The 21,573-nt window shown below is 47.6% G+C and overlaps 2 protein-coding genes across 3 annotated transcripts in view; one reads left to right on the forward strand and one right to left on the reverse strand.

The window, feature by feature from the left end:
* VCF1 (VCP nuclear cofactor family member 1) overlaps positions 1-9,400 on the forward strand; it is a 25,600-nt gene extending 16,200 nt beyond the window's left edge. The window contains exons 3-4 of one of the 2 annotated variants that reach the window (XM_004374174.2): positions 4,076-4,138; positions 6,994-9,400. In XM_004374174.2, coding sequence (XP_004374231.1) covers positions 4,076-4,138; positions 6,994-7,227 — 297 coding nt within the window. In that variant the 3' untranslated portion in view covers positions 7,228-9,400. The remainder of the gene's footprint in view (positions 1-4,075; positions 4,139-6,993) is intronic. The other variant, XM_004374175.2, reaches the window with a different exon arrangement.
* On the reverse strand, positions 8,225-20,949 carry COG1 (component of oligomeric golgi complex 1). Its single transcript, XM_004374176.3, has 14 exons — positions 20,533-20,949; positions 17,762-18,006; positions 17,432-17,613; positions 17,151-17,321; positions 16,007-16,163; positions 15,269-15,479; positions 14,086-14,868; positions 13,110-13,256; positions 12,207-12,368; positions 10,996-11,123; positions 10,217-10,325; positions 9,659-9,768; positions 9,499-9,577; positions 8,225-8,418 (listed from the first exon to the last, which is right to left on the reverse strand). The coding sequence occupies exons 1-14, from the start codon at positions 20,845-20,847 to the stop codon at positions 8,281-8,283; spliced, it is 2,937 nt and encodes a 978-aa protein (XP_004374233.1). The 5' UTR covers positions 20,848-20,949; the 3' UTR covers positions 8,225-8,280.
* Positions 20,950-21,573: the final 624 nt, after the last annotated feature.

Here is a 21,573-nt window from a genome sequence, read left to right on the forward strand (position 1 = left end):
ATTTCTTTATATGGGCTTGACTTTCTCTCTATATGAAAAATCTATGTCTACATTTTTTACGTCCCTCTTTTTTGTTTTAATGTTGTCATCGTTAACGTATTGACATCTGTTTCCCTATTTTCAGTGTTTTAGCTTTGATTTACTTTTGTGACTTCCCTATCTGGGTTGATATCTGGTTGCTCTGTCCTGTGTTCTAGTCTCAAATTGTTATCTGATGTTACTGATTTTCTAACCGGAGGACTCCCTTTAGTATTTCTTGTAATTTTGGCTTGGTTTTTGCAAATTCCCTAAACTTCTGTTTATCTGGAAATGCCCTAATTTTGCCATCGTATTTGAGAGACAGTTTTGCTGGACATATAATTATTGGCTGACAGTTTTTTTCCTTCAAGGCTTTGTATATGTCCTCCCATTGCCTTCTTGCCTGCATGGTTTCTGCTTAGTAGTCTGAGCTTATTCTTATGGATTCTCCTCTGTAGATGACTTTTTGTTTATCCCTAGCTGCTCTTAAAATTCTCTCTTAATCTTTGCTTTTGGCAAGTTTGATTATAATATGTCTTGGTGTGGGGTTTGATGAGCATCTTGGATAGATACCTTGTCATCTTTCACGATATCGGGGACGTTTTCTGCCAACAAATCTTCAACAATTCTCTCTGTATTTTCTGTTATCTCCCCCATTCTGGTACTCCAGTCACTCGTAGGTTATTCCTCTTGATAAAGTCCCACATAATTCTTAGGGTTTCTTCATTTTTTTTTTTAAATCCTTTTATCTCATTTTTCCTCAAATAAGTTGGTGTCAAGTGCTGTATCTTCATTCTCACTATTTCTGACATCCATTGCTTCAGTTCTGCTCCTGTGACTTTCTGTTGAATTGTGTAATTCTGACATTTTATTGTTAATCTTCTGGATTGCTGATTTCTATCTCTTTATGGATTCTTGTAGCCTGTTAAATTTGTCATCATGTTCTTCTCTAATCTTTTTAATTTCCTCTATTGCGTGTTCTGTGTTTTGCTCAATTTCCTTCCTAATTTCTTGAAGAGTTCTGTATATTCATCTTTTGTATTCTGCCTCCAGTAATTCTAAGAAATTTTCCTCATCTGGAATCTTTCTAGAGTCTTTATTTTGGGAGCTTGCTGAAGCCATCATGGATTGCCTCTTTATGTGATTTGGTATTGACTGTTGTCTCCAAGTCATCAGTAAGTTATTATATTTATTTATTTAATGTTTGCTTACTGTGTCCTAGCTTCTTGTTTTGATATGCCCAAATAGCCTGCTCGTATGAGCTAGTTTGATTATTGGCACCTTTGAAGCTCTGATGTCGTGTCACCAGGTGGTTAGATTTGTTACTAAGTATGTAAGCTCAGGAGTCTGGCCACTCCTCCTGTATGGATTCACCTCAGGTGCCCAAGTAGATAGCCATCAAGTGTGTATTGTAGGCTCTCACTTACAGTCCTAGACAGGCATGGGTGATTGTTGTAGGCACAGGCATCTGGCTGTAGCAGGGGGACACACTCTGAGCAAGGGGAGGCTGACGGCTGCCCCTGAGTATCCAGGAGGAAGGTGTGTCCCTGTTCCCTAGAGCACGTAGGTGGGTGGGTTTTGCAGCCGGACTATGAGCACTTAATGCTGTTGGCTGTAAGGACTGGGGGGCACCTCTTATTCCTGGCCCTCTCTCACAGGTGGCTAGGTGTGTGGGTGGAGCCACCAGTCCTCAGGCCCCTGATGTGGGTAGGTGAAGACCCTGCTTAATCGGCAGAGCAGTGTCAAATGTCAAGAACCTGCCACTTCACAGCTGAAAGAGTTGAAGTCTGAGTTCTGGTATATACCCTGTTGTACTGCAGTAGTGAGGGCCTACGCTGTTGAGATGGGCCCACACAAGTCTATGCAGGGGGAAAGGCACTCAAAGTCTGTGGATCCCTTATGCCTGTGCCTAGGCAAAGGTGCTGTGCCTATCCTAGGTTCCTGGCTTAGGGTAATTGGCAATTTATTTTTCCCTGTTTGTTAATTTGTTCACTCTCCAAGGCAGGGAGAATGGCTCTGGGTGTGTGACGGGTCCTCCTTCCCAGGGGACTTGGCAATTGCTGAAGCTGGTCTGGGACCCAGTGCAGAGCAGGGAGCGGGGAGGTAAATGGGAGAGAGGGTTTTCCCTACAGGGTGTGTTTTTGATCAACATGGTAGGCCGTATGCAAGTACTTACCTTTCGCCGGATGGAGGGCTGCTTCTCACTGGTTCTGGGTGACCATGTAGACTCTCTGGCTCTGGGTCTCTCCCAGTGCAGAAAACGTGCTTCCCGAGCACCGCCACTTGCCTGCCTCACTACTCACCACCGAGCTGATCAGGCCTGAAGGTCTCAGGCTCTTGGCGGCTCAGGTCTGGCAACTCCTCCCCGCTTCCAAACTGTCTCTCCCTCCCCCTGCCACTCAGTCCGGTTCCTCAACTCTGCCTTTGATGTTCAGGACTTCCAGATTGCCACCTATAATCGAGTCACTTGTTTTTTCAGGTCTTTGTTGTAAGAGGGTCCACTGGTAACGTCTGATTACTCTGCCATCTTAGCCCTGCCTCCCTGTTTTTGTTTTGTTTTTTAATGTGAGTTGCTACCTGCTGATGGGTTTTCACCCTCAGGTTAAAAAACACTGGTCTATGGTGGTGCAGTGATTAAGCACTCAACTGCTAACTGAAAGGTTGGTGGTTGAAACCTACCAGCCACTCCGTAGGAGAAAGATGTAGCAGTCTGTTTCCATAAAGATTACAGCCTTGGAAACCCTAGAGGGCAGTTTTGCTCTGCCCAGTGGGGACTCTGAGTTGGAATTGACACAACGGCAACAGGTTTTTACGGTGGAGCAGTGGTTAAGCACTCGGCTGCAAACCAAAAGCCCGGCACTTTTAACCCTCCAGCTGCTCCCACCTAGTGATCTGCTCCCGTAAAGATTTCAGCATAGGAGCCCTCATGGGGCAGGTCTACTCTGTCATATAGGGGCTCTGTGAGTCAGAATCACTTGATGGCACCCAGCAAGAATCCATAGATTGTGAGATACTGAAGCCCTCCCAGTAGGGGGAAGGCTGGTCTGAATTGGTAGAAATAGGAACCAAAGCGTCTTGTAAAGAAATGTAGTGTTATGACCTTTGATGACAGTATACGTAACGTTTTACATGTATTAAAATAACACCTAAAGTGCATTCCACGGACTCCTGGCTTCTCTGTAGGCTCTTTTCTTAATGTAAAGTGTCACTGTTGTGCTCAATGCAAGTGTATACAACTGAGGCAGCTTTAGAGGTCTGTAAGTAGTTTAATGGAGGCTAACCCTCTTCCGAAATCTTCCAGACAGCAGTACGATTGTTCATTCTCAGTCTTGAAGTGAGAGGGGACTGGAGCCTTTGCTCTGTTTTGTAGTAGCATTGTTTAGTTCTCTTACTCATGGTCAGTTTTTTTTTTCTTCAAAAGAAGTATTTCTTCGTGGAAGTTTTAGAAAATGAGCCTGGCCATGAAGATACTTAAAAAAAATTTTTGTTTTTCTTTTTAAATAAAGGATCCAAATTCTCAGTGTTTTCTCATATATGTATCCTTCCAGACTGCTTTTGGTTTATTTGGTGCATTTAAGAAAAATATTTTTAAAAGTAGCTGAATGTGCACACACACACACAAACACACACACAGTTTTGTCACCTTTTAAAAAGATGTCGAGGACTCTTTCTATTTTAGTATATATACATTTCTGTCACTGTTAATTACTGAATAGAATTTCAGTGTATGAAGGGCTGTATTATGATTTAATCAATTCCCTATTGTTAGACATTTAGGCTGTTTCTAATTTTTAGCAATTATAAACAAGGCTACAAAAACCATTTTTATACCTGTCTGTATACAGTTTAGTTACAAGATTTTAAAATGAACTAGAAATTATAGGCACATTTGCCTTTTTTAAAACAATTTTGATACAGAAATCTTTTCTAGCCTGTTTAAAGAAGTGTTACCTTTTCACAGACTAGTCACCCTTGTTATCACTGTGTAAGGAGACGTAAATTGAGATGAAAATTTGACTTACCAGAAACTGATTCTAGTTCTCGCCTTGATTTTCAGACAGTACCTGTAACAAGAAACAGTAAAGAAAACAGACTAAGAGGAAGCAGAGTGCTCTACGTGGTGGGTTTCTTAGCGTGGGTAGTGACCTACTTATTAAATACTCATTACAGCACAAGGTGTGCCAGTGGCAGGTATAGGTTCTCATATTCTAGGTGGTGGTGGTTGTTAGGTGCCATTGAGTCAGTTCTGACTCATAGTGATCCCATGCACAACAGAACAAAACACTTCCTGGTCCTGCACCACCCTCACAATCATTGCTGTGTTTGAGCTCGTTGCAGCCACTGTGTCAGTCCATCTTGTTGAAGGTCTTCCTCTTTTTTGCTGACCCTCTACTTTACCAAGCATGATGTCCTCCTCCAGGGACTGGTCCCTCCTGATAACATGTCCAAAGTGAGTGAGATGAGGTCTCACTAACCTCACTTCTAAGGAGCGTTCTGGCTGTACTTCTTCCAAGACAGATTTGTCTGTTCTTCTGACAGTCCCTGGTATATTCTAGGTTAGGAGAAGCTTTTATGGAAAACAAATTTGTTTTTCATTTAGCCTTGACTTTTTAAGTCTGTAAGTAAATTTAGTTGTTGCTGCTGCTAAGCCTGCCATCAGGCTTCATTTGGCCTATTATAAGTCTTTTGTGAATTCGTTTTAATTGCAGAAAGATAAAGATAGGTTGTCTCCTAACCACCTCTGGGAAGTGAGGTATGTGACCTATGTGAAGTAGCCCAAAGTGACCTATGGCCAGGACGATTCTTGGTTTACATATTATTAATGATGCCTTTTGTGAACATAGTTTTCTCTGATGTTGTAGGTATCACGTTTGCATATATTGTTAGATGTAGCTTTGATTCGAAAAATGGGTGGAACTAGGATTTTTTATATCACTTTTAAAGTATATATCTGGAAGCAGTTTATTGGTATTTATTTTTAGAATGAAAAAACAACCATGTCTTAAGCAGGTTATAGGGTTACTACATGTTTATACTCACATGTTTGAGGGCTGCTTGAGATGTAAGTAGAGAAAGGTACTGCTAGTCAAGTTACTGGGGTTATCGTTTATTAGAAATGCAGTGTTAAAATTGTAAAGTACTGTAATGCTGAAATGAGTCCTTCCCACCACCTTCCCTCCTTTTTTTATTGTGCATTAGGTGAAAGTTTACAGAACAAATTAGTTTTCCCATTTGATAGTTTGCACAAAAAGTGTTTCATGACCTTGGTTTCATTCCCCACACGTGTCAGCACTCTCCCCATTTCTGCTCTGGGTTCCGCATTTCCTTTAGTCCTGATTTTCTACCCCTTCTGCCTTCTTATCTTTGCTTTTGGGCAGATATTGCCGTTTTGGTCTCCTGTAATTAATTGTTCTAAGGAGTAAGTTCCTCTCTGGTGGTGTTTATCTTATGGGCTTGTTTATTGTTTGGCTGGGAGGTGATCTCCAGGAGTGGCTACAGTTCCAGGTCAGAAGGGTGTGTTAGGGCCATAGTCTCAGGGTTTCCTCCCATGTCTGTCAGACTAATTAAGTCTGGTCTTTTTTATGAATTTGATTTTTTGTTCTGCAGTTTTTCTCCCGCTTTGTCCAGGACCCTCTGTTGTGATCCCAGTCAGAGTAGTTGGTAGTAGTAGCCGGGCACCATCTCATTCTTCCGGGCTTGGGGTCATGCAGGCTATGGTTCATGTGGTCCATTAGACCTTTGGACTAATTGTTCCCTTTGGTCTTTAGTTTTCTTAATTCTCCTTTGCTCTGAGCAGTAAGAGCCCAATAGTTGTTTTAGGAGGCTGCTCGCAAGCTTTTAAGACCCCAGATGCTACTCACCAAAGTAGGATGCAGAACACTGTCTTTATGAACTATGTTGTGCCAGTTGACGTAGATGTCCCAAGTCTATGGTCCTTTGTCTTCTAGCCTAGGAACTTCATCCCACGAGGTGTTTGGTTATGTCTGAGAGATCTCCCCGACTGTACCCTTGTGTGCTCTGATTACCTTCCCTTTTGAGAATCCTAGTGCTGGAAGGAAGGAAATTCCTGAGGGTGACTTTTCAGGAATCACTGAGTATCTTCTTCAAGATGACTAAGACACAAGTCATGTTAGTTCAATTAAAAAAAGAAAAAAAATCAGACACACACGTGCACACACACATCTAATTGCAGTGAATGCCAGTCTTCAGAAATGGCAACAATTAAGATAACTTCATCAAAAGTATATTAAAGACCTCAAAGTTGATGTATCCTGCATTGATAGAATACCATTTTCTATCAGTGTCCGTGATCAGGTGATAATCCCAAAATTGTCACAGGTTTTTAAGTTTTAACTTGCTCCTAGAAATCATCTTATCTGTTTTGGGTGCACCTTTTCTACCCCCGTACCAGTGATTGATACTTTCCTTTGGAGGCCGAGAACTTCCTTCTTTGGTGGAATTCTTGGAGTGAATGGTATTCACAGGTAGAGAAGATGTGTGAAGGGATTTGGAGTCAGAGGGCCTGTGTTTGAGTCTGGAGCCTCTTCCTGGGGATGTGTGCTGGGATGGTAATCACCTTGACCTTACAGGGTTGCGAGGATAGAATGAAACCTATTAAGTGAATGTAATGTACTTTGTAAACTGCAAAACCCAGTGTATGTTTTGATGCTGCTATTCCACAAACGGAATAGGAAAAAAGATTTTCAAACCATAATAAACCCAAACCAAACCCATTGCTGTCAAGTTGATTCCAACTCATAGCGACCCTGTGGAACAGAGTAGAACTGCCCTATAGGGTTTCCGAGGAGCGGCTAGTGGATTCGAACTGCCGACCTTTTGGTTAGCAGCCAAGCTCTTAACCACTGAGCCACCAGGGCTCCTTTAAACCATAACAGTCTGTAAATTAAACTTGGTAAAGCTGTCAGCTAAGCAGACAGCCTAACAGCGATCCTGTTTCTTTCTTTTTCCTTCCAGTCTTCCAGCAGCGAGAGTGGCGGGAGCAGCAGCAGCAGCAGCATCAACAGCCCGGACAGGGCAAGTGGGCCAGAGAGCGGCTTAAACCAGACCATCACTGGCTCCAGCCCCAACACCCCCCAGCCTGCCCCCGAGCAGTCTGCGCTTTGCCAAGGCCTTTACTTCCACATCAACCAGACCCTGAAGGAGGCCCACTTCCACAGCCTACAGCACCGAGGACGGCCTCCGACATGATGCTCCGGCAGAGTCTTGCCTTCTGTGAAGGGACAGCGCTGTGCAGAGTGGATACTTCAACTTAACGATCTGTTTTAAAGAGTTGCACAAAAAAAAATGCCTGTTGGCTTTTCAGTCTATATTTGAGATAACAGGTTAACAGGCAGTTGTTTACTTGTGGTTTTGCTGCACTATTGCAATTTCAAAGGGGCTTTGAAGCAATTTTTTATAGGATTCTTTTGAGGGTGGGTATCAAATCCATGTCAAGGTAATGGTATGAGGAAGCCTCATCTGCGTGTTGAACCCATAGTATGTCCAGTTCAGAGTGATTTCCAAACCTGTCAATTACAAGTTCTTTGTGTACAAAGGCCTTTTAAAATGCGGGAACTTCAATTTTTTAATTCAATAAACTAGTAAAGTGTCTAGTTTCCATGAAAAAACCTAAGTTTTTTTTTTCCAAAACAGAGAAAGCTTGATTCAGTCTTGCACTGAAATTAACTGCCATACTACCTCTTAGTATGTAGACGTCCTGTGGAAAGTATTCTCTCCTTTGTAACAGGAGAGCAATCAGATCCAATTTAGACCCACTAAGGGAAGCACCCTCCCTCTTTGTTATATATTTGTATTTCCAGAGGGAATGTCTTTGCAGACTCTTGTATACCCAGATAACCTGTGTATCATTATTCCTCCAGAGTCTGCATTTCAGACGTAGAAAACATTGCACAGTTCCCAAAAAACGGGAAATCCGTGACAACTGTGTCTTACCCACAGACTTCCTTCCGCAGCTCACGTGATCTCATGGTAGTTTGACTCCGCTGTGTCGAGAACTAAGGCACTGATGGATGCTGATAGAGTGTAAGCTACCTGAACTGATGTCTAAAGTAACAAGTACAGTGAAGCTACTGGATAAGGATTCATCTTACACTTCACGTCACTCCTAGCAGTAACTAGGGGGCCACATTCCATCCCTGAAACCGGAAAGATCGGTACGGCTTAGAAAGCAATGAGCAGAGGCACCTTTAGAAGAAATAATAGTGCAGTGTTTATTTAGAGAGTGACGGAGATGTTTCCATGCTATTTAGTCATACTGGAGAGCCAGCCGAGTTTGAATAGTGATGGCGTGGACGTGTCTTCCTCCTCATTGACAAGCTGTCTGAACAGGGAGCCAGGGTGCGTCGGGTCATCTGCTCTGGAGAGAGCCGGGGGTACAACCTGCCATTGGATGCAGAGAAAGTGCCTTAGAGTCCCACTGAATCCTCCTGCCTGCTCACACCCTCTAGTCCACTCTACGCGGAAGCCCACACAGCACGCACGACAGATCTGAGAAACATGGATAGCTTTAGTAAGAGGACTTTGCTGTTTGTCAAGATTTGAAAAAGACATAGGGAACAGAATGAGATTGGAAAATGAGGACTGTCTTAGGAAGAGGGTAAACGTGCGCACCTCCTTTCCATGGTCTGAGCCTTTGATATGGATAGAATTTAAAGGTCAGTTACTTGAAGTGAGAATTTAGTGTCACAGGGAAAAAGCTGGCACGCCCCACTGGATGGAGCGGATGGTCTGCACAGGAACTTTTTCTTCTTCTACCGTCATCTCCCGAGTTTAAAACTAGATGTTTGATGAAGATTTTGGACCTTAATGGGATTGATGGCAGGGAATATGGAAAGGATACACTGCTAATACTTTGTCTAACAATAAAGCAAACCACCACCAAATGCTATAAAAAGACAAGCTGTTTGAGCTCTCAAGACACACGTGTACACAACACACTTCAGAAATACCCAGGAGGACTCCTGCAGGTTTAATGGATGCCGTCCTACTGAAACAGAATGTGTATTAACAAGAACATGTAAAACTTGAGAGCAAATTTCCTTTTATTTCCCACCCAACTAAAAGTTATGGGTGGGGGTTGGACTTCTCTGTAGCCCAAAATAAACAATTTTTTTCCAAAGAAGTACCATCACAGCGCTGGGTTGGCCATTGGCTCATTTACCCTATTAGTACAAGAGATGATCTCCATCCTGTCCTCTAGATTTTCTGCAGCCTTGTGGCAGCCTGAAATCCATTTCACTATGAGGCTACTTGATAGTGTAAATGGGCATCTTTTAAAACTTCTATTAGCTCAACCTAGTAAGACCTTGTACTTCTCTATTGCGCCGCCATTAAAAGCTGCATTAGTGCATTTTGTCATTCACTTCTTTATTGGTTATTTAAAGGGGGGGCTGATGGAGTGGTTTGGTGGGAGACGGGGCCAGGACTGACAGGGACGAGCCTCTTGTTCTTTGCACTCACCTGGGCTTTTGTTTCAGCGCCTCTGCTGGTTAACCTGGCCTTTCGAGTGCTTGTCATGCTCAGTGGGAGAAGTCCAAACCTCCAAAGACAAGACGAAGGCACTTCAGCAGCACCAACAGGAAGCTTTGGGGCCCAGCCAAAGCCCCTTAGACTCATTTACCTGATCTGACTCGTGGCCAGTGGCAGGATGTTGTGGGGTTCTTGGGAGTTGAATGTACTGCTCCTTGGGGTGAACTGATTCTCTGTACCAGTAACCAGTCCGAACAGAACCTGGCAGGCAAGAAATGGAGCACAATAAAATGCTGGGTTTTTACTATCTAGAGAGGAGAGCACACTTCTCTGTTACCCATCAATCACTGCTTTGTTTCTAATGTCGTTTTGGGGAATGTTCTTTTGAGCATGCTCATGCTTCAAAATGACTTTCTCTCACTGCCCATGGGTTGGCATCTCATCGCCAGGCAGCTTTTTGATGTCACCATCCTCTCTGAGGCCTTGGTAAAATCTTAATAATCGCTACCTACAGCCAAAGGGGTTGGATCCTGGTGGCCGCAGCTTCTGAGATTTCCTCTACTCCTGCCTTCAGCCCTTAGGACTAAACTTGGCTGTCTGTGGCTCGCCCTCCTCCCAGCACTGCCTCCTGGGGCAGCCTGAAGCAGGGTGACTTGTAATTTGGGCTTGTAGCAGTCACTTACAGAAGCATGTGTTTGGTGTCACTTACAGATGTGCGCTGTACCAGGCGACTAAGGTTGCTGTTGAGGTGTGGTGTGAAAACATCCAGGTCGAAAGGATCAATGAGCCCCTCCAAGTAGTCGATCACTTTCTCAGTTCTGGAAAGATGACTAGGATTACTCTCCAAAATTTTTTAGGATAAAAAACCGTCTTTAATCTTACGGTATTTTCATGCTACTGAAAAGCCTGGACTGGATTTATTCTACTTAATTGCCAGCTTAGTACCACTTGCTGCCTCTCACTGTGCTTAAGTAATCCTTGAGTGCCTCCACCTGACCTGATACACAGTAAAAGCTGTGAGAGCCGGAACCTGTGTAAGATGGAAACCTGTCAGAGAAGGAAAACAAATATTTTTCACAAACAGTGACAGAAAAGTGGTAAGCTACACCCTGTCAAAGACAGAACACTTGCGAGACACAGAAAAACAAGGCAGTCCGTCCAGTTCTGGCTCTCGCAGGTTTCCCTGTGTAAATAAAGACCACTCTGCTCCCATGCTCTGCTTTAGGGAGGGGTTTCAGGGCTCAGCTTACACCCAACAGTTGCTAGACTGACTGAGGAGACAGCGAGAGGAATGAGATTCCAGCTACTACACCTGTCCCTGCAGTTTGTCCAGCAGGTGGCCATTATTTACCTTGCTGGTAACAGGAGCACTGACTGTTTAAACACAATGTGCAGTGAGAGGCTGACTTCTCTTTGGTGGCCTCTGAGAAAGGGCTGATGGCCTTGGGAGAGCAGGCGCGGGAGAGCACTGTGGAGGGGGTAGGGCACCTGGAGTCCTGCTTGCTGCGGCCACTTTTCGCCTCCTCGCTCTTGGCTGTCAGAATGATGCTGAGATAACGCAGGTCGTAAAGGAGCTGCAGCGCCTGATTCTGGGTTACTGGAAATGCACCTTCTTTCTGCAAATGAATTCCCAGGCCCCACCCGTCAAGAGATGACTGGTTACATGGGCGTGATAAACAGCTTCATGCTTCGGTGGAGTTAACAGCTCGACATTTCAGAAGCTGACGTTTTTCATACTCATGGCAGGTTGAGTCTCACAACAAAAACTAAGCAGGGTATGCTAGATAACTGGTCTTAAAACTCAACCCTACCAGCAGGGAAGAGACCTGGCCCTTAAAAAAGGCCTCAGGTGCTGAAGATGGCAATTTTAGCTCAATGGAAAGAAAAAAAAAAAATCCCATTCATAGCAACCCTATAGGACAGAGTAGAACTGTACCACAAGGTTTCCAAGGAGCAGCTGGTGGATTCGAACTGCTGACCTTGTGGTTAGCAGCTAAACACTTAAGTACTGCACCATCAGCGTGAAGGAGTGAGGCGTTGGGAAGCTCAGGGGAGAGAACACTTGGCTGGATTCTTTCCAAAATCAAGAGTTGGAAGAAGGGGAGCCAAGTTTACTCATGGGGTAAGCCCAGTCCTTGTCTTAACGTTACTAACAAAATGGGAACGTACGCGAAGGACAGCATGCTTCATGGCGGGTGAGCTGGGAGTGGAGTGTGGGGTGGTAAGCACTCTGAGATGAGGACCTTGATGCCACCCGCTCTGTGACCCCTGTAACTGCCTCACAGTCACCCAGGTGGGCGTGCTGTGGGCTCTCCATTTCACAGGTGAGCAAGCCAGGCCCAGCAGCTTCCGAGATCACATTTGGTCCTGAGGAAACGGGCATGATTTGCCCAGCTCCCGCACTGAGCTGGGGCGGTGCAGGGGTCGGAGACCAGGGCTGTTTTACTTTGAAGCTTTGATTCTCCCACTTGTACCGAGCTGCCTTTTTTAGTGAAGTCCTCTTTGGCCCCTGAGAATGGGTGTAATTAAACACGCAGAGCTGGAAGCACTACTGATTAAGTCAGGCATTTTTATAGAACCCAATGCCTGGGCTGGGTGATCCATAACCCTCTGAATCCTCGATGTGAACTGCCCAAACCTAAAGAAAGTCTCGGGCTTTTATTCGTTTGTTTTTCATGGAAAAAAATTCGATCACCTACCTTAGTCTGTTTCTCTTCTGCCAGTTTCTCGTAGGCAGCTGCCACCTGAACCACACAGCTTCTCAGCGCCTCCTGCACCGTCACCTTTGGCAGGGCATGGCCTCCTGCCCGACTGACTTCCTGGCACAAGCTAAACAGGAAGGACTGCACATTCCAGGATGGCTGAGAGAACAAAGGAATGTCAGCTTGCCAGCTTTCTCCAGTTAACCGAGACGTGTTAAAAGCAGATCCATTTAATCTCACTAGGCTTCTAAGCCAGGATCTTGACCTCTCAAATCACCTCCCCTGACAGGCAGACCAGTTAACAGATACAAATCCTTCTTTTAAGAGCAATTTGTGTCATTCCCTCCTTAGTCTGAGGGGGACCAACTCCCTGAGCTGGCAGGTGGCACTGTGCTTCCCCCATTGTTTTTATTTCAGGGTAACCAAAACCAAAAACCCAAGCCTGTTGCCGTCGAGTCGATTCCGACTCACAGTGACCCTATAGGACACAGCAGGACTGCCCCATAGGTTTCCAAGGCTGTAATCTTTACTACAGAAGCAGATGCCACATCTTTCTCCTGAGGAACCACTGGTGGGTTCGAACCAACGACCTATCGGTTAGCAGCTGAGTGTTTAACCACTGCACAACCAGGGCTCCTATTTCAGAGTAGGTGCTTCTGTAACGAACATTGAGCCTATGCTACAAAAGAAAGAATCATTTGCGGATGTCCTCTCGAGAACAGTCTGCTGTTTATTTGACTGATGGCCATCCACTCTGCCCCCCAGCAGAAAGTTACAAATACAGCTTTTCCGCTGTTCCTCAGATGCTACTTATGGAATGACTTTCTAGAACCTTCTCCCTTCCCCAAAGCAGTTTTTCTTTCCCAGTCCGTGGTCTCCAGCATAGCGGCACCTGTTTACCTGTACAGGGAGTCGGATCTTGGATGTGACGCTGCTGCCGGACTCTGTCTCCTCTTGAATTTCTAGTTCATCCCAGCTGGTGGCTGTGGCCAGGACTGAGCCAGCATCATCTGACAGTAATGACTGAGTGAATTCATGAACCAAAACCTGATAATAAAAGGCAAATATCCTTATAAGCCAATTCAGGTCTTTTGTAGAGTGTGTTTGAAATCAATGGAATAAGCCTGGGAAGAGCTTAAGCTGCTTAGGTGCCATGTGGGGTGATGGGTGGCAAACACCATTCCTCTTCTGGCTAATTATTGGTATACATACCGTATCCGTTGCCATCGAGTTAATCCGACTCATAGCAACCCTATAGTACAGAGCAGAACTGCGCCATAGGGTTTCCAAGGAGAGGCTGGTGGATTTGAACTGCCGACCTTTTGGTTAGCAGCCGAGCTCTTAACCACTGTGCCACAGGGCTCCAATTATTGGTATAACTGATGGGGATTCTGTTGCTAACTGCCCTATAAATGTCAGTTGCCACCTCGTAAGAGACAGTAGAGACTACAAGGAAAGGATGTTTACCTTGAAGAGCAGAAAATAATAGACCTTTGTCCAGGGAGAAAGTGTTTCATCCAATGGGAGGGAAAAAAATCCAGGTCTTTTGTCTATAAAACCTAGGCCAAATATGAAAAGGTTTTCTATTGTGCGATCTGACAGAGATAGAGTGAGAGTAGCTGTACGAAACAGGAAGTGCTGTTCCTTACTATTAAAGGACATTACTGAGCTTAGCAAGACTAGGACATGGTCAGGAGGAGATGAACGGGACACTGGTGACCATGACACGAATGAGCAAAATAAAAACAAATGGGGGAAAGCCCTGTGCCACCTGCCAGCTCAGGGAGCCGGTCCCCCTCAGACCAAGGAGGGCATGACAGCAAAGTTGACTTAATGGAGGGATCTGTATCTGCTGACAGGTCTGCCTGTCACTCACTTGCACAACGGCGGAGCTCCAGACCCGGTATGCTGTCACGCTCTGCTGTAGCAGGAGTCCTTTCACTTCCTGCCACTTGGTCTGCAAAGGCATTAGCTCCTGGGCTTTCCCCTTTCCCTGTTTCTTCAGAGCCCTCGGCTCCCTGGCTGGCTTCTCCGAGCTCCCCGATTTTCCCAAGATGCACTGCTTCAGGTGGGGACACAGTTCTCCCAGGGACTGGCAGAGCCTGGCCATGAAGAGGACGGCGTGCAGCTTGACGCCAGTGAGGACCCCCAGCTGCCTGTGCACGACCTCCTCGATGCTCTGCAGCTCAGCGCAGATGCGGGCTGTGATGTGCTGGATGCAGGCCACGGAGTGCATCTGCAGCATCTCCTGCACGGTCCCGGCATCTGCGTACCGGTCAAAGGCAGAGTTCTTGGGGGAGGCGTCCTTGGGCAGTGACGCGTCATCCGAGGGCAGGTAAGCCAGGAGGTCGTCCAGTTGAACCTTCAGCTTAGAATCTAGGGCAGAACAGAAGCTCTGCACACAAGGACTGACGGCGTGAGCTTTCATGGAGAGGCCGGTGCTCGCGAACTGAGCCCGGTTTGCCACTTTGACCCAGGCAGCATCGGGAGGCAGGTCATTCGGACTCTCTGTCCAGAGGAAGAGAGACATGTTGTGCTCAAAGTGGACATGCTTATTTGGAGTGGAGCTGTTGGCGCTGGATTCAAGCTCCTGTAAAGCTGAGACTAGGAGCTCTTTGGAGCTACTGGAGATGGAGTCAAAGCCTTCTTTCATCAGAGTCTAAAGAGAACGAGAGAAGAGTTCTAATCACAGTTCCTTTAAGGAAACTGCAAGGCAAGAGTACCAAGCAGCAGCAGACCCTAGCCTTCAGAATATTCTCCACCACTTTCAGAAAGATGGTGTGGTGTTGCCAGAGAACAAAGCAGCCATTACTAATGGACATGGGCTCATTCCTGACCCACTGACAGAGTCCTGCTCTCCTTTTCAGCCTAGAGCCTAGATCTCAGCTAATTCCTACGGTTCATTTATCCAGAAGAACCATCCAAGGATAAGTACGCAGGAAAAGAATACACTTAAGAAGTGGCAGGTGTCTACCCAGACAGTGATCAGTAGCTGGAAGCATCTCACCAGGACTGGCGTGAAGCAGCTGCCCCTCTGGTGGCCCACCTCACCACCTCACCTGTAATCGGCTGAGGAACAGCTGCTGCGTCAAGTCCTCCCAGAACAAGAGAGGCTTCTCCAGAAGCCGCCGGCAGATCACATCCCAGCTGTGATTGGTGGACTCATTGGTGAGCAGTTCCCACATGGCATCCCGGATCCCAGCAAGGCCTTTTATGTTCTTCACGTACGTAAGCAGGTTGGTGAGCCCACTCTTAATGTCTTCATTACACCTGCAACAAAATCATCTGCCTTGGGCTCCATTAGATTGGTGAGCTTCACACCTTTGTTAAGAAAAACAGCAAGACCCCATTTGGAAACTTCTCACCTGATGCACAGAACATACAAGTGCAGAGCTCCTTTGGACGGACAGGGTGTGGAGTCTGCAGCCCTTTCATCAGGCCTACCCTTGCTTCCCTGGGGTACCTACAAGGAACTCTAGAGCCCCACGGAATGGCTTCAAACATTCATGCACTAAATAATAACTTAGGAGCTGCAGAAGTCTTATGTGAAGAGAATTTACAATCCTCTACACAGTATTTTGAAGGACAGATTCCTCTTTGGGTCTCCCACAGTGGGTGCTACACCAACACGCAGGACTGCTGGACCCAAGTGGCTGGCACGCCCAAGGGGGTAGCATGCAGGCATCATCTGCAGGTTCCAGCTCATCCGTTCACCCCTCATCAACCCTGCATGGGCACCTACACGGCTGCAGGGCTGGTTCCTGCCAGCCTCAGTAAAGCTCGCTCTGGCCACTTACATGTGGATCCATTTCTGCAGCGTGTCCTTTAGGTATTCCTGGCTGATGGGATGTGCCAGGGTTCGAAGAGCTGGCTGGAACTCCACGATGGATGCTGGCAGGTGTCTGAACCAGCTGCAGAGTTTCATCTCCTCCTGCAGAACACTGATGCCTTTTCCTAGAGAGACGTCCCAGTGAGCAGCCCTCATCCTCCATCACCTGGGTTATGGTGACGGTCTCCCTAAGTGAGCTCTCAGCATCTACTCTGGCCCCACCAGGATCCCCGTCACATAAAAGCCAACTGTATTTATTTAATTCCAGTCATGATCAGTGCTACCAAATGAAAGTAAAGGATGCATGGGGACACGGGACAGAGGGACTGCGCTAAGCCTGGAGGGTTCTAGAAGGCTCTCCATTGTTCAGTCTCACCTCCCAAGCCCAATCCTCAGGCCTCTACTCATCTGCCCATGTCTCCTCCAGCCTCTTCTCAGGCTCCCCTGATGCCCCCCAGTGTCGCCAGCTTTCTTCCAGTCCCTCAAATATACTAATATCCTTCGTGACACAGGACCTTGGCACAGCCTCTTCCTGTGGCCTGGAACTCTCTTCCTTGCCCTCTTCACCGGACTAAATCCCACTCAACCTTCAGGTTTCAGTTTAAGTATCACCTCCCCAGGGAAGCCTTCTCTGACCCTGGTGAGGTCCTTGTTTACTGCTCCCAAGGCTACTTGTACTTTGTCTTTATAGCAATGACCAATATTGACATTAAACATCTGCATATTCACAAGCTCAATATCTGAAGCCCTGGTGGTGCAATGGTTAACTGCTCAGCTGCTACTGAAAGGTCAGTGGTTTGAGCCCACCAGCAGCTCTGCCTGAGAAAAGACCTGGCGATCTGGTCTTTTAAAGATAACAGCCTAGGAAACCCTATGGGACAGTTCCATTCTGTCACATGGGGTCGCTATGAGTCAGAATCAACTCGAAGGCACCTGATAACAACATCCGCACCACTAGACTGTGACTGCATGAACGAGGGGCTGATATTTGTCCAGTCCACTGCTGCACCCCCAGAGCCTAGCACAGCAGCTGGCACAAGGCAGATAGATACTCAGTAAATACAAGCTGAATGAACCAGAAAAAAAAAAAAATAGGTTGGCTGAGAGCTCACCATTAGGATGCTGGCCCGTGATGGTCTCCAGAGTGGAGAAGAGCAAGCCACATGGCAGCGATGGATCTGGCAGCTGACCTTCTGGTAAAGTGTAGAAAAGGGCATGGGCTTGGTTCAAAGTGGTGGCCAGCAACTCCACTAATGAGCAAATCTGAGCCTTGGTACCAACACCTACGAGAAGAAATCATCCTCCTTTAAACAATTTCCTTTAGTAAAGTTAAAAACAGACAACATTTCGGATGCTTCATAAGGAGCAAATTTTGGAGAGATGCCGCACCCACCCTGGTGCGGCTGGTTGAGAAGTTTCTGGATCGCTGCCTTTCTGGCCAACAGGAAGTCTGTTAGAGCTTGGCGAGGAGAACTCTCTTCCAAGAGCATTATAGAGCACAGGGCCTCGGTGACCGCTTGGTCAGACACAGCTTGGCATTTGAGCAGCATCTTGCTTTCATGCAGGATAGTTGACCTAGAGAAGTAATGACAAAGGTCAACAGGAGGGAATTTTCTCCATCTTGGGAGAAGAACCTTGGTCCATCAGGAAGGAAGACACACTCCAAAAACTGTAGTGGTGCAGAGTGACCATAACCAGAGATCTCTGAGCTGGTTCCACTTACCGGAAGTGGCTGGCTGCTGCCACCTGCCGGATGAGTATAGGGAACCGGGAGAGGACAGGGCTGTGTGGGGAGCCAGAAGAATCCAGATGGAGCAGTCTGTGCAGGTGGCAGCAGAGCAGGTAGAGCTGTGTGGCATGGAGATACTGAGAGGCCTCCATCGAGCTCCAGATTTTTTCAGGGATTTCTAGCAGTAGCTTGATTTGGGCAGCCATGCTATAGAACTTCTCCTGCGATGCCTGCTGTGGCTACACGGAAGGGCAAAGAACAAAGTCAGAAGAACAAACGATCATGTCAGTGTTCTCAGACCTGTGGAGAAATGTGGCAGTATTTTGGGGTACCAAGTTTTCATTAAGCCTGATTCAGTCTCAGTCAGCAGGGAATAGAAGTTGGGTATGGTAGAATTCCTACAGTCAGGGATGCCATAAAACCCCACTGGTTTTTCCTACCATTTGCATGCACCTTTGCTCAATAATCTCATGGAGGGGCAAACAATTCGGTCATCTCAGTCTGGTTCACAGTGATCCTCTTGAGATGTTGACAGCACGGAGTCCTACTGGCCAGCACTCCCGAGAGCTTTCTCCTGCCCTCTCTGATGTTCCACCTTCCTACGTTTTCTCCTGCTTCTCTGAGTACATCATGGACTTCTCTGCTAGCTGCTCCTTTCACCACCGCCACCACCAAATCTTCCTCTGGTTCATCCTCAGGGCTCTACTCCTCTCAGTCTATCCTCTGCCCTCAAATCTGCCCTCTAAGCAGAAGACCATGGCCACGTCTTTTAGTCCTCACCACTCCTGAATCCTCCTCCAGCCTTTGCTGCTGCTGCTGCAGAAAACCTGCACTTGCATGTTTCACTACCATCTCATAATCAGTGTATTTAAAGCTAAATTCATCTCCCCTACCCAAAATTTTAACCTCCTGAGCTTCCTATGGCGCCCTGGTGGCACAGTGGTTAAGAGCTCAGCTGCTAACCAAAAGGTCAGCAGTTCAAATCCACCAGCCACTCCCTGGAAATCCTATGGGGCAGTTCTACTCTCCCGTAGGGTCGCTGGGAGTTGGAATTAGCTCGACAGCAACGGGCTTGGACCTCTCTATATGTCTTAGCATATACCACCTCTCTGCTCCCAAAGTCCCAGGACTTCCACGTCCCTCTGATGGTTCTGTTGCTCTGTCTACCACTGAGGTCTGTTTCCACTTCCATGATTCTATCATCTCACACTTGGATTTATCTAAAAACATTCTACTTGCCCTGTCTTCTTTCTTTGCTCCTCTAACCTATTCTTTTCTTTGCTGTCAGATTGACCTTCAAATGCCATTTTGATCATATCTTTGCTCAGTTTTAAAAGGCTCCTCCACTGCTGAGTATCAGCTTGGTGGTCAAAGATTTCCTGTCCTTCCACTATTTTTTCCCAGGGAACCAGTAATCCAGGGGGAGAAGGGTGAAGGGGCAGGTGATTTCACCCCCCAGGGGACATCTGGCAATGTCTGTGACATTTTTGGTTGCCACAACTTGGGCGGGGGGGCGGGGGGCGTGTGTGCTACAGGCATCTAGTGAGTAAAACCTGTTGCCATCGAGTCAATTCCCACTCGTGGCGACCCTACAGGACAGAGTAGAACTGCCCCGTAGGGTTTCCAAGGAGTGGCTGGGGGATTTGAACTGCCGACCTTTTGGTTAGCAGCTGAGCTCTTAACCACTGTGCCACCAGGGCTCCATCTAGTGGACAGAGGTCACTGAACATCCTCCAAGGCACAGGACAGCCCCCACCAGAAAGAATGATCTGGCCTACACTGTCAAGAGTGCCAAGGTTGGGAAGCCATGTTTTAATCTAGTTGATTATTTACTGTTTTTATTAAATATTCTTATATACTCAGATCCACATTTCCAACTCCCATCTGCCTTTAAGGCCCCTCCTTACTGAGAAGGACCCAAGGCTGAGGTGACTGCCTTCAGAACTCTTACGGTAAATGTACACACAATTATGTGGACAATTAATCCCCCATTATCCTTGTTTTTCCTACTGCTAGAAGAAAGCCTTGGTTGCCTAAAATGAAAATATTCCACCACCAAAAGGTGACGGCTTCATGGCTGGCGACACCCTCCAACAACTTCCAAAGAGTAAAATAGCTGTTTGGGAGTGTGCAATTTATTCTTGGGAGGCAGGGATGAGTAGTTTGGGGGAGGGATGAGTGAGTTGGGTGGAAAGGTGTCAACATAACGGAGAAATCCGCTCTAAGAAGAACAATGTCAGGAAATGTTACATAGGATTGAGTTGCACTCACTAGTATAAGGAGACCTGATGGAGCAGTGGTTAAGAGCTCGACTGCTAACCGAAAGGTCAGCGGTTCGAACCCACCAGCCGCTCCGTGGGAGAAAGATGTGGCAGCTCCATAAAGATTACGGCCTAGGAAACCCTATGGGGCAGTTCTACGCTGTCCTTACAGGGTCGCTATGGGTCAGAATTGTCTTGATGGCAATGGGATCGCACTGACCCAAGTAAAGCGGGAAGGTGGAGCGCAGTGAGCCTGACAGTGAGGTGGGGGAATCCAGGCCCAGAGGTCTGAGGAAACTCCCGAAGAGACCTGCAGAATGACTGCTCGTGGAAGGAGGGCAGGCGTTCCTCCCGTTCTCCCCTGAGGAAAGGAGCCGGAAGAATGGGGCAGGCTCTTCTCGAAAGCAGGTGAGGCCCGCGAGGACCCAGCGGAGGTCAGAGCTCTGGGGCGACGCCAAGGTCGCCGAGACCTGCGAGCCCGCGGGCTCCGGGGGCGGCACTGACCTCCGGGGTCCGTGGAGGCCGGGGTGCGCCCGGGCCGGCCTGGCGGAGGCGGGCGCAGTACTGGTCTGTGGCCCTCACGGCGTCCACCAGCCCCTCGGCGCAGCGGCGCATCTGACCGATGGTGTCGGCCGCCTCGATCAGGTCGCGGTACCGCTCGCCCACCATCTGTCGCAGCTCCTCCTTCTTGTGCTCGATCTCGGCCCGAACCTGGCGCTCCAGGCCGCGGATCTCCTCCGCTCCATGCGTCTCGAAGAGCGCGGCGGGGTCGCGCAGGTCCAGCCGCTTCAGCGCCGAGGAGGGAGTCGTAGCCGCCATGGTGGACCCGTCAGCAGCCCGCGGCTACTTCCGCCAGCAGGCCCGCCCCGCGGCCGTCTTGGTCGGGGGCAAGCGCACTTCCGCCCCGTTGGGCGCCATGTTTGTTTGGGGCTGTGTTCCCCAGCGGAAGGGCCGGGCTTTTGATGGGCGGCGTGGCTTTCAGGTTACGTAGTTACTTAGGTTACTTAGACCGACCTTGTATCGGCCGGCCAAAACCTTACGTTGGTCTGAAACTCCTGGTGCAAGTGGAGTCTTTCCTGACATTGGGAGCCAGGGCAAGCGTCCAGTCGAGTTAATTATCCTAATTAAGCACCCACGGTCGGCTAGGCTCTGCCAAGGGGCTAGCCTTCAGCTGGGTCTGTAATGCCACTTCGGGACGCTTGCGTCCATTCCAGACCCATCACAACGCCAGGACAGTGGCCTTTCCCCCTGCAACAACATGGTTTCACTCTTCAGTCGACCCGCTTCCCCTGCGGACATTGTTCTTCTTGGACCGAGATTTTGGAACTCCTGGCTCATGCCCTTTCAACTTTGTCAGACAACTTTCCACAAACTCAGCACGCTCCCTGGTGGCGGGTCTGCAAGGAGCCCTGTCTGCGAAACCATTCTGTTGACGGACAGTGGCGACCATGCGCTGCTAAACGGCAGGTGGTTAGCAGGACTCGAACACTGCTCCCTTCGCTGCCTGCTGGCTCCTGTTTGTTCTTTTCTGTGGTCATCAACAGG

Source organism: Trichechus manatus, unplaced genomic scaffold (assembly GCF_000243295.1).
Source record: "Trichechus manatus latirostris isolate Lorelei unplaced genomic scaffold, TriManLat1.0 scaffold00028, whole genome shotgun sequence".
Taxonomy (NCBI): Eukaryota; Metazoa; Chordata; class Mammalia; order Sirenia; family Trichechidae; genus Trichechus; species Trichechus manatus.

What these genes read in the sequence shown, in the direction of transcription:
- COG1 (XM_004374176.3), bottom strand. Translation starts at nt 20,847, where the DNA reads ATGGCGGCTACGACTCCCTCCTCGGCGCTGAAGCGGCTGGACCTGCGC. An exon ending in GCAGCAGCCAGCCACTTCCG is followed by an intron (nt 17,614 to 17,761) that starts GTAAGTGGAACC and finishes TTACTTCTCTAG; the next exon opens with GTCAACTATCCTGCATGAAA. An exon ending in CAGAAGAGAAACAGACTAAG is followed by an intron (nt 11,124 to 12,206) that starts GTAGGTGATCGA and finishes ATTCATTTGCAG; the next exon opens with AAAGAAGGTGCATTTCCAGT.